We start from the raw sequence: 16,183 nt of genomic DNA on the forward strand, positions 1-16,183 counted from the left end.
TCTTTTCCGGCAGCTGGGAACGTCTGATATCAGAGCCCTGGTCAGCTGACTTAATTCGCGAGCGCAGGCGGGTCAGCTGACTGCACACCGACAGCTGACGATGTGCACTCATGTGACCCGGGCACGGACGTCAGCCGGTCCCAGCAGCCGTCAGTGTTCGAGATGCTGCAAAGCTCTCTTCCGGCTGCTGGTATCGGCTGACGTCCGTGCCCGGGTCACATGAGTGCACATCGGAGCCCGGCACATCAGCTGGTCGGTGTGCACTCAGCTGACCTGCCCGCGCTCGCGAATTAAGTCAGCTGACCAGGGCTCTGATATCAGACATTCCCAGCTGCCGGAAAAGAGCTGTGCAGCATTTAATAATACACTGACGGCTGCTGTCACCGGCTGACGTCAGTGCCCGGGTCAGCCGGGTGCACATCGGAGCCCGGCTCGGAGTTGTCATGGATTATCGTCAGGGGATTCAGGGAGTAATAAAGATGGCAATCAGGGATGTTTGTGTGTTTTTCTTTCAAATAAAATTTTTTTAAAAAAAGTGTTTTCTTTTCTTTAGTACTAAACGGAGGTTCATAATGGCCGTGTCTACACAGGCATGACATTATGAACCTCGGGCTTAGTGCCAGTTTGCAGAAAACTGGCATTAACCCCGTAATTACCCAGCCCGCCAATGCATCAGGGCAGCTGGATGAGCCTCGGTACAGCACCTGTGAATGGCGCTTCACAACGGAGCCGCCATTTTCAGGGGCAGCTGAGGACTGTTTTTCTCAGCGGGAGGGGCAGAGAATGCTTCAGCCTTATCCCGCTGAGAAGCACAGCCCTCAGTTGCTTGCTTGCATCGGCCTGGACAGTGAAAATACAGCGGAGCACATTTTTTTTTTTTAAAAAAAATACCAGTGAAAGGGAACATGGCACCACATTTTTTGGCTGTAAGCTGCGGCCGCCACCACTGGGTTATTATATACAGCCTGTTAAAATGCTGTATATAAGCACAGTGGTGTTGGCCGCAGCTTTTTACAAAAAAAGTGGCGACATGTTCCCTTTAAACATTTCTGCCCCTTTATTACAAAATGGATAATGGAGAAGAAAGGAGGGTTGGGACAGGAAATGACAGAGCCTTTTTTTCCTTCAAAACAGACTAAGCTTTATTCAGAAACACAGAAGAGTACAATGGACAAAATCCGCATCAAAATTCGCAACGAAATCCGCGTCAAATCCGCACCTATGCTAAGGTGCGGATTCCGGGGGAAAGCTGCGGATTTTGATGCAGAAAAATCCGCAGGTACAGTCTACCGTGGACACATAGCCATACACTTACACAGGTTTAGGGAATTGAAGTCTTCAGAGCGCTTCTTTAAAGTAGAGTAGTTATATACGTACATTTTAGAATATTACCTGTCCCTTGTACATTCTGGCCCATACTTCCACTACTTATAATCTGTGGTGAGGAAATGGGAACCCCTTGACGGGGAAACTGTTGCGAACTCATGTCCTCCTAAAAAACAAAAAACCAACACTGATTAAAACATAAGATGATGTATTGAAAGTAAAACACTCCTAGAACTAGGCGAGAACACGAAGCTGCTTATGTCCTTCATAAATATCTGTCCATCCGTACATTAGTGTAAACTGTGCAGTTCTTTGTGAAACGTAACAAATAACTCATGAAGAACATGGAAAAGTATTATTTTTCCTTACTGTTGGTGAATGAAGACTTGTTTAGATTCAGAGGCTGAAAATCCATATGGATTTAATACATTCTGTGTGTTAATCTGTTCTTTAATTTCTTTATAACTCACTCCCAACATAGGGCACACCAGTACATCCTCCATAGAGTGCCAGGGTATAGAGCGGGATCAGGAGCTGAGCCTGCTGCATACAGGGCAGGCTTTGGCTGTGTCACACAGCCAGCACTTTACTAACATCAGCGATAGGAGATCTCTACTAAAACTGCCTAAATGTCGCTGTCAGGCTCTAATCTGAGTTGCCCAGGAAAAACGCATCTATCCACAGGATAGTTGATAACATTGATCTTTTGGTGACGATCTGATGGGACCCTCCACCGATCAGCAGAATATGGCACTTTTATCCTCCGCTCCATTAGTTTCCTATGAGGCAGCTTTTCCGGTAAGCTCATAAAATGAATTAGGCATCCAACTTCAGGCTCCATTTTGTAATGGGATAAAAGTGCCCTGTTGGAGACACAAAATCTGCAGGTCCCAGAGATCAGAGCACCACTGATCACCAAGTTATCCTTACTGTCCTGTGGAGAGGGGACTACTTGTTTTCAGCAGCAAACACCTTTAAAGGGAACTTGTCAGGTCCAATATGCACCCAGAATCACGAGCAGTTCTGGGTGTATATTGCTAATCCCTGCCTAACCATCCCTGTATACACTAGCATTGATAAAGAGATATTTAGAAAAAGTATTTCTAAAGATCTTATATCAAATGCTAATGAGGCCAGGGACTAGTCATGAGTGCGTTACTTCCCCCGACTAGCCGCCCTCTTATGATAGAACACCCACAGGTGCATTCAGATCAGCATTTACCGCGGACACAGGTATGCAAATCACTGCTGTATATGCTGCATTGAATAGCATGTTAGCACACTCCTGTGGACGTACTAAAATGATAAAAGGGCGGCTAGTCGTGGGAAATAAGGCCCTCATGACTAGTCGATTGCCTCATTACCATATGATATAAGATCTTTAGAAATACTTTTGCTAAAGATCTCTTTATCTATGCTAGTGTATACAGGGACGGTCAGGCAGGGATTAGCAATATGCACCCAGAACTGCTCGTGTTTCTGGCTGCATATTGCACCTGACAGGATCACTTTAAGGGCTGTGTTGCCAATGAGACATCCATTTCTGTGCCAATCAACTTCCACCCAGTAATGCAATCGTAGGGGTGACTATGGGATGACATGGCAGCTGGGAGTGTAAAGAAGGCCCCCCGTTACTGCCATATTAATACTACAATGGAGCTCAGGCTGTGGTTGGGCATCATAGAATAGTTATTTTTAATACTCAAAACAAAATAAAAAAAAAAAAAAACTCTTGAAAGAAGATGAAAGTGCAAAAAAGGACAATTTGCCAGATTAGGAAGGGGTTGAAAGTCATTACTGCTCATACCAGACAACCATGGTCAACAAATAACATTCTCAGAACAGGTTTTTATTAATATTTTTAAATATGGAAAGATGTCATGTGGCCAACAAATCCTCTGAGTCGCAGACATCTTTCACACAGCTGAGAAAATGAGGCAAATGTTAGAGTTCAACCTCGCACTCCTGCTACTGATATAAGAACTCATCTGACATATCTGCGTGTGATGCTGTTGTCGTATCTAATTCCATTCTATGCGATACTCTTCACAGAGCTCTGTATCTAATCCCATCATTTGTTTCACTCTGTATCTAATCCCAGCAAGTGATACTCTCCACATTTCTAATCACACTGTGTGACACTGCTCACATCTCTAATCCCAGTGTGTGTTAGGCTGGTTTCACACTACGTCTTTTTAACATCCGTTGAAAACGTTATTTTAGCGGAAGTACGGATCCTGCTTTTACAGCAAATAACGTATGCAAACGCATGTGTTATTTTGCAGGATCCTGTCACTGGATGTTTAGGGGCGGGCATTGGAGTCATGTGATCGGGAGTGAGGGGAACTAGACTGGGAGCCGGCTTCTGACAGCTGCAGACGCTGGTAACCAAGGTAAACATCGGCCTTGGACACCCGATATTTATCTTGGTTACGAGTGTCTGCAGCTGCTAGGAGCAGGGCTGCCTGCACACGTAACCAACGTAAACATCGGGTAACTAAGAGAAGTGGTTACCCGATATTTACCTTGGTTACGAGTGTCCGCAGCTCTCAGGTGGGGGAGAGAGGGAGGGGAGGAAGGGGGAAAGAGAGATAGAGAGAGAGAGGGTGAGGGAGGGAGTAGAGAGATAGACAGATCACGCGAGACTGGTTCTGGGCATGCTCAGTACTTTCTGGGCATGCTCAGTACAAAAGCAGGATCCTGTCTATCAGCACGCCAGCGTTCACCTGCGTTTGCGTGCTGTTTAGTCAGGATCCGGTGACTTGCAGTATTTTGACGCAGCTCAAAAACGCTACAAGTAGCGTTTTTGAAACATGTTAAAAAACTGCAAGTCACCGGATCCGCACTATAACGCACGCAAACGCAGGTGAACGGATGTTAACGCGAGTCCATTGCAAATGCATTGAAATGAAAACGCATTTGCACTGGATCCGTACTTCCGCTAAAATAACGTTTTCAACGGATGTTAAAAAGACGTAGTGTGAAACCAGCCTTAGGCTATGTGCGCACTTACCGGATTTTGCTGCATGTTTCGCTGCAGAAAATGTTCATAACATCTCTGCAGTGAATCACCAGCAAAACCTATGGGCAAAAAAAATCCTGTGCGCACTAGGCGGAATTTGACAGCTGCATGTTTTGCTGTGGGATTCCCGCAGCAAAACAATTGCATGTCACTTCTTTTCCGCACGTCGCTGCGGGATTTCACTCCATTGACTCCAATGTTAATCGTGAAATCCCGCAGGGAATAACGCAGGAAGCAAATTTTGTGCGGTTCACTGCGTTTTCCTGCGTTATTCCCTGCGGTATTTCGCGGTTTACCTCCGGTAATGTACATCGCCTGTCTGCGGTTTTGCAGGGAAGTGATGTCATTACAGGAAGAGGAAGCCGTGCAGAGAGTAAAAACACACATATCTCGGACACAGACAGACATCGGACACAGACAGACATCGGACACAGACAGACATCGGACACAGACAGACATCGGACACAGACAGACATCGGACACAGACAGACATCGGACACAGACAGACATCGGACACAGACAGACATCGGACACAGACAGACATCGGACACAGACAGACATCGGACACAGACAGACATCGGACACAGACAGACATCGGACACAGACAGACATCGGACACAGACAGACATCGGACACAGACAGACATCGGACACAGACAGACATCGGACACAGACAGACATCGGACACAGACATCGGACACAGACAGACATCGGACACAGACATCGGACACAGACATCGGACACAGACATCGGACACAGACATCGGACACAGACATCGGACACAGACATCGGACACAGACAATACACATAGAAAGAAACCGGAAATATAGAAAACAAAGAACGTGGGATCCGCTGCATATTTACCGTCCAGCCGAGGTAAGCACACAGCGGCGGGCCGGTATTCTCAGGCTGGGGAGGGAGAGGGGCAGGGATAATGTCCCCCGCCTCACTCCCCCTCCCGCAGCTGAGAATATCAGCCCGCAGCTGCCCCGGGACTGTCGCATGCATTATGCGGCAGCACCGGCGTGTCCCCGGCTCTTCTTGCTGCCGTGTAGCAGTGGCAGCAAGGTAATACAAGGGGTTAATGGTGGTGGATCACCGCCATTAACTCCAGGCTTGATCATGGCAGCGTCTATGAGACAGCTGACATGATCAACCCGTAAGTAAAGTGAAAAAACACACACACAGAAAAATCCTTTATTTTAAATAAAACAAACAAGCCTCGGTCACCATTTTATTAACCCCTCCCGCACCAAAGCTCCGGCATAATCCACAGCTCCAGCGTCCTGCGCTGCTTACATCCAGCCGCGACTGTCACAGACACAGCGCTGAATGAATGCAGCAGACAGCAGAGGTAATTACCGGTCATTTCCCACGGCCGGTAATGTGAACTCACTGCCGACCGTGGGAAATGTAGCGATCTGTCCTCTATCTATCCCTCTGTCTATCTATCCCTCTGTCTATCTATCCCTCTGTCTATCTATCCCTCTGTCTATCTATCCCTCTGTCTATCTATCCCTCTGTCTATCTATCCCTCTGTCTATCTATCCCTCTGTCTATCTATCCCTCTGTCTATCTATCCCTCTGTCTATCTATCCCTCTGTCTATCTATCCCTCTGTCTATCTATCCCTCTGTCTATCTATCCCTCTGTCTATCTATCCCTCTGTCTATCTATCCCTCTGTCTATCTATCCCTCTGTCTATCTATCCCTCTGTCTATCTATCCCTCTGTCTATCTATCCCTCTGTCTATCTATCCCTCTGTCTATCTATCCCTCTGTCTATCTATCCCTCTGTCTATCTATCCCTCTGTCTATCTATCCCTCTGTCTATCTATCCCTCTGTCTATCTATCCCTCTGTCTATTCTTCTGTCTGTCTATCTACTATCTCAGAATTAAATGACTTTTTTTTTCTTTTTTTTTTTTTCAATGTGCTTTATTGCATTGAATGCAATAAAGCACATCCCAACCCGCACGCGGCAAAAACGCGGCAATACCGCGAACAATACCGCGGTAAAACCGCGGCAAACCGCATGCGGTTTTCGGGTGCGGTTTGCCGCGGTTTTTTTTACCGCGGGTGCGGTAATCTTTGAGAGCATGCGGAATTTTCTCAAGAAAATTCCATTTCCCAGTGCGCACATAGCCTTAAGGTGGCTTTACACACTGCAACATCGCAAACGACATCGCTGTAACGTCACCGGTTTTGTGACGTAATAGCGACCTCCCCAGCGACATTGCAGTGTGTGAAACACATCAGCGACCTGGCCCCCGCTGTGAAGTTGCTGATCGCTACAAATCGTTCAGGACCATTCTTTGGTCCTTTGTTTCCCGCTGTGCAGCATGATCGCTAGAAAGTCTCAGTGTGTAAAGGGAACTTAAAACACTGGAAACGAGTGATGTCTCACAATGTCTGTCAATCACTATTCTCTGTCAGTCGGTCTCTCCCTCTCGGTCTCTATTCTCTCTCTGTCGGTCCGTCACCATCTCTGTCCCTCTCTCACAGTCTGTCGGTCATTTTCCCCTCCTCTCTCATACTCCCCGATCCCCGGCGCGGCGCTGCACGGCATTCACACTGCTGCGGAGGCTTTTACTATTTTGAAAAAGCCGGCCGCTCATTAAACAATTTCGTATTCCCTACTTTCCCCGCCCACAGGCGCCTATGATTGGTTGCAGTGAGACACGCCCCCACGCTGAGTGACAGCTGTCTCACTGCAACCAATCACAGCAGCCGGTGGGCGTGTCTATACTGTGCAGTGAAATAAATAATTAAATAATTTAAAAAAACCGGCGTGCGGTCCCCCCCAATTTTAATACCAGCCAGATAAAGCCATACGGCTGAAGGCTGGTATTCTCAGGATGGGGAGCTCCACGTTATGGGGAGCCCCCCAGCCTAACAATATCAGTCAGCAGCTGCCCAGAATTGCCGCATACATTATATGCGACAGTTCTGGGACTGTACCCGGCTCTTCCCGATTTGCCCTGGTGCATTGGCAAATCGGGGTAATAAGGAGTTATTGGCAGCCCATAGCTGCCAATAAGTCCTAGATTAATCCTGTCAGGCGTCTCCCCGAGAAACCTTCCATGATTAATCTGTAAATTACAGTAAATAAACACACACACACACACCCGAAAAAATAATTTATTAGAAATAAACACAAACAAATTCCCTCATCACCAATTTAATCAGCCCCAAAAAGCCCTCCTTGTCCGGCGTAATCCACGGACCTCCAGCGTCGCTTCCAGCTGTGCTGCATGCAGGTGACAGGAGCAGCAGAAGACCCCACCGCTCCTGTCACCTCCACGCAGCTAATGAAGAGAGCCGCGTGATCAGCTGTGCTGTCACTCAGGTTACCTGGATCCAGCGTTGGATGCAGCGGTGGCCGCAGGTAACCTCAGTGACAGCTCAGCTGATCGCGCTACTCACCGCCGCTCCGGTCAGCTCCACGCAGCAACTGAGGTGAGTAGCGCGATCAGCTGAGCTGTCACTGAGGTTACCCACGGCCACCGCTGGATCCAGTGACAGTGGGTAACCTCAGTGACAGCTCAGCCGATCGCGCGGCTCTCTTCATTAGCTGCGTGGCGGTGACAGGAGCGGCGGTGTCTTCTGCTGCTCCTGTCACCTCCATGCAGCACAGCTGGAAGCGACGCTGGAGGTCCGTGGATTACGCCGGACATGGAGGGCTTTTTGGGGCTGATTAAATTGGTGATGAGGGAATGTGTTTGTGTTTTTTATTTCTAATAAAGGATTTTTTCGGGTGTGTGTGTTTATTTACTGTAATTTACAGATTAATCATGGAAGGTTTCTCGGGGAGACGCCTGCCATGATTAATCTAGGACTTATTGGCAGCTATGGGCTGCCAATAACTCCTTATTACCCCGATTTTCCAACGCACCAGGGCAAATCGGGAAGAGCCGAGTACAGTCCCAGAACTGTCGCATATAATGTATGCGGCAATTCTGGGCGGCTGACGACTGATATTGTTAGGCTGGGGGGCTCCCCATAACGTGGAGCTCCCCATCCTGAGAATACCAGCCTTCAGCCGTATGGCTTTATCTGGCTGGTATTAAAATTGGGGGGGCCGCACGCCGTTTTTTTAATTATTTAATTATTTATTTCACTGCACAGTATAGACACGCCCACCGGCTGCTGTGATTGGTTGCAGTGAGACAGCTGTCACTCAGCGTGGGGGCGTGTCTCACTGCAACCAATCATAGGCGCCTGTGAGCAGGGAAAGTAGGGAATACAAAATTGTTTAATGAGCGGCCGGCTTTTTCAAAATAGTAAAAGCTGCCGCAGCAGTGTGAATGCCGTGCAGCGCCGGGGATCGGTGAGTATGAGAGAGGAGGGGAAAATGACCGACAGACTGTGAGAGAGGGACAGAGATAGTGACGGACCGACAGAGAGAATAGAGACCGAGAGGGAGAGACCGACTGACAGAGAATAGTGATTGACAGATATTGTGACACATCACTCGTTTCCAGTGTTTTAAGTCCCCTTTACACACTGAGACTTTCTAGCGATCATGCTGCACAGCGGGAAACAAAGGACCAAAGAATGGTCCTGAACGATTTGTAGCGATCAGCAACTTCACAGCAGGGGCCAGATCGCTGATGTGTTTCACACACTGCAATGTCGCTGGGGAGGTCGCTATTACGTCACAAAACCGGTGACGTTACAGCGATGTAACATGTGTTTGACTAGCTAGGTCGTTCTGCAGGTCCGGATCGCTGTTGCGTCGTTGGCCAGGTTTGCCTGTTTGACAGCTCACCAGAGACTTTGTAGCGATCCCGGCCAGGTTGGGATCGCTGGTGGGATCGCTGAAAGTCTCAGTGTGTAAAGGGGCCTTTACAGTGTGTATCTAATCCCATCCTAGGCAATACACTCCAGTGAGCTCTATATCTAATCCCAGTGTCTAATACAGTCCAACTCTGTAACCCCAGCACACGATACAGCAAGCAACACCAAGTAACAGAACCTGCGCCACCAACCATCCTTAGTGACAGTGTCCACATGTTCATATCACTTTGCAGTAAACAATAATGTTGCCACATTGTGATCCTAAACTTCATCCTCCCTCATCCTTTTGGAAACGCCAGAAGGGGAGAGAAGAAATGACATCACACACGTGATCAGGCCCCACCCATTTTTCCTGCAGTTGTAATACGAGTCACCAGTACACTAAATTTATATGACAAACGTCCAATACTCCGCACCCTCAGCTGTTTTTGGTCCCGGCGCTGACAGCAGGAAATGCTCAGTTCCGCAGCTGCTCCGTCTTCTGATAGTGGGTGCAGCTGGGTACTTGCACATCCGCCTCCTATTGATCTGAATGGCAGGCTGATATGCAGTACCCGGCCCGGTCACTATCAGAGGACGGAGCAGCTTCGGAAATGAGCATTTCCTGCTGCTGCCGGGACCTAGAACAGCTGATTGGCCATCAATGTAAAAGTAATGGGCAACCCCTTTAAAACTGGAAAATATTAAAAAAAAAAAAAAAATATTAAAAAATACCTGTTTTTATTTATAACATTAATACTTCACATTTTTTTTTAAAATTGTTGAAAACATTTTTATAGCACATTTCCTTTAAACTGTAAATAGTATATCAAGCAAAAAGTAGTAGAAGATTGGAGAAAGACGATGTCAAACATCATCTAAGGCCTCGCTCACTTGAGCGTTTCACTCGGACGAGTACAATCTCGCACTACACTTGGACCAATGTTAGTCAATGAAACAGTAGATTCTGGATGGAAAAAAAAAAAAGTCACAGCATGCTATCAGTGGATGCATAAATTGTGCGCGACTAAATACAAGTCAATGGGTGCGAGAAAAAAAATGAACACCACACAGACCATCCTAGTGACATCAATTTTTTATGGATACATTACTAATCTGAAGCATAGAATGCTGTATATGGTCCTGTAAATTAATGATAGTTGCTGAGGAAAAAAATGGATTGCACACGAACAGCACACGGATGACAAGTGAGAAAAAAAAATCATCTTACTTTTCTGGATGAAAATCAGACCGATTTTTAACACGATCGTGTGACCCTGGACTTGGGCAATACCTGTCCCAGTTTATCAAACAAAAACAAACTTTACTCGCCCTCCTGGGGTTCAGAGCCAAGTCTTCACTACTGCTGCTGGTATCTGATATTGGCTGCAGGACAGATACATCAGGTCATCAGCGATCACGGATCTCAGCCCCTCTAGAGAAGTGCCCAGAGCAGCCAAGCTCTCCGTTGTGCTGCCGACGTGTCACTAGTGCTGCAGCCAATACACCAGGAGCAGCGTTGGAGACTGGTGGAATAAGGGAGCGTAAGGCGCAGGTCACATTATAGTATCAATGCTGGAATTTTGTACAGTACTTTGAAGCAAATACCAGAAGGGAACATACAGAGTTTATTAGCCCAAGTAATGGTTTTATATAGGTTTTTAAAAAGGATATAACATGTGGCATCAACTAACGTTACAGTAGGCTCCAACTCCCATAGCGGGCACATGAGTATCCCATGCTGGTACTCGCCAGGTCAGAGGCTGCGCAACATCTGTAATATGACAAGAACAGGCCCAGTCACCTGACATATAAATACCAATGAGAGTACTGTCATTTGAATGAGGCTGAGAAGACTAGACTTGGGCCCATTGCACATATCCGTTTTTTGCCATCAGTTAGAATCCGTCGAAATGTGAAGAAAAAACAAAAAACGGATCCAGTGCTGGATCCATTTTTTTCTCATTGACTTGTATCAGCGACGGATTGCCTCACATCACCTCCGTTGTACGACGGATCCGTTGACAAATGTTACTATGGACGTTGTCTCCGTCACGTTTTTTGTGTGCGTCGAAAAAAACGGACCACGACGGATCCATCATTTGTTGTAATGGGAGCCTATGGTCACAGGATCCGTCGTCATCAATCAAATGACGAATCCATCGTCGGATTCCGTGTTTTATAACCGAGCATGCCCAGAAGTGTTGTAAAATCACTGCTGGTCAGGAAAAAAAAAATGGTACGATGGATCCGTTTTTTTACAGGATCCATCAAATCAGTTTTAGCACAATCTAAGATGTATTCGTCACATCAGTCACAAAACGGATTGTGACTGATGAAAAAAAACTGATGTGTAAAAGAGGCCTTAGGCTACATGCACACGCTCTATCTTTTACTGCGTTTTTGGTGAAGTTTTGTGGTCACAAAGATGCACCCAAATCCATGCATTTCCTTCCCCCAGCAGTCAGATTTCTATTTTGCTGCCCGCAGTGCGTGATTTTTTGACTGTGTATTTGAAGACTGAGCCAAGATGCGGCATGTTAATTCTTTTTGCGTTTTGTTCTGCGTTTAGACTGGCAGATCCATCCCCCGCTGACTCTGCGTCGGCGGGGGATTGATCCCTGGTATCTGGCCAGATACCGATCCCCTTATAAAATCTATGGGGACCACAATCCAGCGGAAAGGGGTAAGGAGCAAATGTTTCATACTTAGAGATTCACCAGGGCGGCTGTCCCACTGCTCCCGCTCATTCTTCTTCCCGAGCTGCTCATTACCTTCATTTAATATGCAGTGTTTCCCCCCACCTCTGGCGTCTGTGATTGGCTGCAGACATGCCCCCACCCTAAATGACAGCATGTCTGACACATCCAATCACAGACACCAGTGGGCAAGTCTATATCGTACAGTAAAATAAATAATTGGAGTAGGATCCCTCTATATTACGAAACCCAGCACAGATAAAGCCCCACAGCTGGGGGCTGGTATTCTCAGGCTGAAGAGACCCATGGTTATTGGGTGCCCTCTAGTCTAAAAAATATCAGCCTGCACCCGCCCAGAATTGCCGCCTCATTAGATGCGACAATTCTGGCACTTTACCCGGCTCTTACCAATTACCCTGGTGCAGTGGCAATTGGGGTAATAAGGAGTTAATGGCATCCCACAGCTGCCACTAAGCCCTAGATTAGTAATGGGATGCATCTACAGTCACTGATAGAAGTTCTGTCGCTTATCCATGTTATGTAAATAAAAGCTTATAACCTGACTTTAAATTCATCCATTGGTTTTATAAATTACTCTTTTGAAAGCTGAAACCCTCCCAAATTTGGTTTAGGTTATGAAAATAAAGTTGCTGCAAAGCTGAAATATTTATCATTTAATGAACACAGAAAGGTCAGACTTTGGCAAGACAAACGTTTTGTCGCCTTGTCATATAATGCACCCAATCCTAGTTTACATCCTCACCTGTGCTCACTAAATGATCGGTTAATTAGTGAGTGTGTATAAAAAGAAACCCAGAACCCCAGACCTTCACATTAACTACAACTTGACCTCTGAAACCAGGCCAAAAATACACCCTGCAACCAAAGCCTTGATTATCAAGAGGCTGAAGACCAGATCCACTGCAGAGGTGCCTGGCACCTTTAATGTGTCTCAGCATCAAGTACAAAGAATTAAAAAAAAAAAAAAAAGATTTCAAGAGACTGGAGAAGTTTTTGACAAGCCCAGGTCTGGCAGGCAACTGCTCAGGAGGAACGTTTGTTGGTTAGAAAATCCAAAGCCAGCCCCTCTTCCACTGCAGCAGAGCTTAAAAGGCCTGGTCACCTAAAGTCCCTGTGTCAACTAGAACAGTTTGTAGGATTCGGTCTCGAAATGGCCTCCATGGTCGAATCAGTGCCCAGAAGCCAGCACTAAACAAAAGGCAATTAAAAAAAACGTGTGGCATTTGCCAAGTCCCACAGCCTACTAAACAGATGGAAGCTGGAAAAGTGGCAGAAGGTGGATTTCTCTGATGAATCTTCAGTTGAATTATACCATAGTTGCCTCAAATACTGCAGAGACCTACTGGAGCCCGTATGGATTCAGAAAACAGTTTTGTTTGGTGGTGGAAAGATCATGGTCTGGGCTTACATTCAGTATAGGGGTGTGCAAAACATTTGCAAGGTGGAAGGCAATATCAATAGCCTAAAATATAAAGAAGTATTAGCTACCGCTTACATTCCCAATCATAAAAGGGGTCAAATTCTGCAGCAGGATGGCGCTCCATCTCATACATCCATCTCTATAACAAAGTTCCTCCTGGTAAAGAAGATCAAGGTGCTCAAGGACTGGCCAGCCCAGTCACCAGACATGAACATCATTGAGCATGTTTGGGGTAGGGTGAAAGAGGAAGCTTGGAAGACAAAACCAAAGACTCTAGATAAACTCTGGGAGGCATGTAAGGCTGCATTCTTTGCTATTCCTGATGACGTCATCAATAAATTGTATGAATCATTGTTGAATGCAGTCCTTCAAGCTCATGGAAGTCACACAAAATATTTAATATGGCTCTAATAGCACCACAACTTCATTCACTAATGTTATGCAACATATCTTTGTATTAGAAGTTAATTATTTGTTTGAATTTCACATTTCTTCCTCTGGGCGACAAGACTTTTGTCTTGCCAAAATCTGTCCTTTCTGTGTTTATTAAATGATCAATATTTCAGCTTTGCAGCAACTTTATTTTCATAACCTAAACCAAATTTGGGAGGGTTTCAGCTTTCAAAAGAGTAATTTATTAAACCAATGGATGAATTTAAAGTCAGGTTGTAAGATTTTATTTACATAACATGGATAAGCGACAGAACTTCACTTCTGTCAGGGACTGTATGAGACCCCCCCATTACAAATTTGTAAGTGAAAAGAAGTAAACACAAACACAGAAATAATACTTTATTTGGAATTAAAGACGACAAAAAAAAAAAAAAAAACAACCCTCTTTCACCACTTTATTAACTCCCAAAACACCCCTGCAGGTTCGACGTAATCCACATGAAGTCCCACAACACATCCAGCACTACTACATCTGAAGTTCACAGCGGGCACCTTAGAACATGACTGCCCACAGGGAGGTTCAGGCAGAGACTGAGACACAATCAGCGGTGATGTCACTCGGGTTAGCCGCAGCCACAGCTGGAGTCCCTCCACTTGTGACTGAAAATCATCTGAGTGACATCACCGCTAATCTTTCGTCTCACTTCAGTCACTGCCTGTACCTCACAGCAGGTGGTCATGTTCTATGGCACTCGCTGTGAGGTTCACATGCAGCAGTGTCAGAAGCGTTATGGGACCTTGTGTAGATTATGTTGGACCTGCAGGGGTGTTTATGGGTATTAATAAAGTGGTGAAAGAGGATGCTTTTTTTGTCTTTTATTTCAAATAAAGATTTTTTTTGGTTGTTTGTGTTTAATTACTGTCACCTACAGATTAGTGATGGGGGGGGGGTCTCAGAAGCTCCCTTTACTAATCTAGGGCATAGTGGAAGCTGTGGGTTGCCATTAACTCTTTATAACTCCGATTTTCACCGTATCAGGGCAATGGGAAGAGGTGGGTCCAGTGCCAGAATTTGCGCATCTACAGGATGCACCATTTGTGGGGCAGCTGCGGGCTGCTATTGTTAGGCTGGAAAGGGCCAAATAACAATGGCTCTTCCCACCCTAATAATATCAAGCCCCAGTTGTCTGCTGTACCTTGGCTGGTTTTAGAAAAATGGCGGGACCCCACGTCATTAAAAATAAATAAAAATAAATAATAAAAAAAAAAGAGTGTGGAATTCCCACTATTTTTCATGGATATGAAAAATGGGGCGGGACCCCACATCTTTTTTTTTTTACCAAAAAAATAATTACAAGAAAAAGCTGGCCAAGCTAGCTATCACTATCGAGCTCCTCTGTTCTATCTATTCCAGCCATCTACCAATTATCCTATAATATTTTGTTTCTCCTTTAAAAAACGCATTAAACAAAAATGTCATGCGTTTAATCATGCGTTTAGGCCACAAACTGGTTGTTCTTTGGAAGATACACCAGCTTTTTTTGCTGTCCTGAGTTAGATAGGATACAGTAGCACAGAATCCATCTATAAGTCATAATTTCACAGGACTTAATAAAACCAATAAGACTATTTCCATCTGAGACCCTGGCGGCGTATTAACAGTATAACCAGTGAGTGGAGCAGCATCTGTAGAGATTAGAGGTCCATTTCTTCCCTGCTTGCACTACATGAAAAGAAACCAGGCATGCGACTCGAAGTGTACGCGAGTATCAAAGTAAGTCACTAATTCTACAAAAATACAATGAAGAAAGCTGCACACGTAAATGGCCAACTCATCCACTTCTTTCTAAAGTGCTCCCCACATAGCGTTTGTCCCTGTGCCACAGCACAGTCCTTCCTGCCCTGGTAAATACATGGGAGCTGCCCCCAGAAAGACAAGCGACTTAAACGCAGTGTGAACGTACCCAAAGGCATCCTCTGCTGCAGATTTTGCACCACTGGCCCAAAGTTTCAAAATCTTTACACCTCGTTACATGCAGATTTTGTGCGGATTGCCGTGTTAAAGACATATTTATAGGGAACCTGTCAGCTGATTCATGGTGCCTGTACGGGCTCAGTTACTGCAGACGTATAACCTTTACTATGAAGCGCTGTGGCATTATAGAGGAAACAGAGGCCAGGAATTAAGATGACCACTTTAAGAGGCGCAGAGGGAAAGATCTCAGTCATGGGGAGAAGCTACCGGGGACCTGCCTCTTGGACTAGTCTTCCTAGAAGAGCGGTCCATCCCTGGCCACTGTCTTGAAGTATATTTTCTAGGAAAGGCAGCAGCGTTTCAAAGTAGGGCTGGAGTCAAACTTGCATGTGACTCGCGCAAGGATCGCATCTCATCACCAAGACCGGCCGGCTTCTCTCCTGAAAGGAGTGGTTCAGCTACATGTATTCCTATGCAGCAAACCCGCTCCTGTCAGGAGAGAAGCTGGCCGGTCCAAGCTGTGCACGAGTCACATGCAAGTGCAACTACAGC

At 45.9% G+C, this 16,183-nt stretch overlaps 1 protein-coding gene across 7 annotated transcripts in view; it reads right to left on the reverse strand.

Annotated features, from left to right (window-relative positions):
* SAP130 (Sin3A associated protein 130) overlaps nt 1-16,183 on the reverse strand; it is a 123,190-nt gene that overhangs the window by 88,564 nt on the left and 18,443 nt on the right. For 4 of the 7 annotated variants that reach the window (XM_075340833.1, XM_075340831.1, XM_075340830.1 and 1 more), the window contains exon 2: nt 1,378-1,492. In XM_075340833.1, coding sequence (XP_075196948.1) covers nt 1,378-1,486 — 109 coding nt within the window. In that variant the 5' untranslated portion in view covers nt 1,487-1,492. The remainder of the gene's footprint in view (nt 1-1,377; nt 1,493-16,183) is intronic. The other 3 variants (XM_075340835.1, XM_075340836.1, XM_075340834.1) reach the window with 1 other exon arrangement.

This window comes from Anomaloglossus baeobatrachus, chromosome 3, assembly GCF_048569485.1.
Source record: "Anomaloglossus baeobatrachus isolate aAnoBae1 chromosome 3, aAnoBae1.hap1, whole genome shotgun sequence".
NCBI classification, from domain to species: domain Eukaryota; kingdom Metazoa; phylum Chordata; class Amphibia; order Anura; family Aromobatidae; genus Anomaloglossus; species Anomaloglossus baeobatrachus.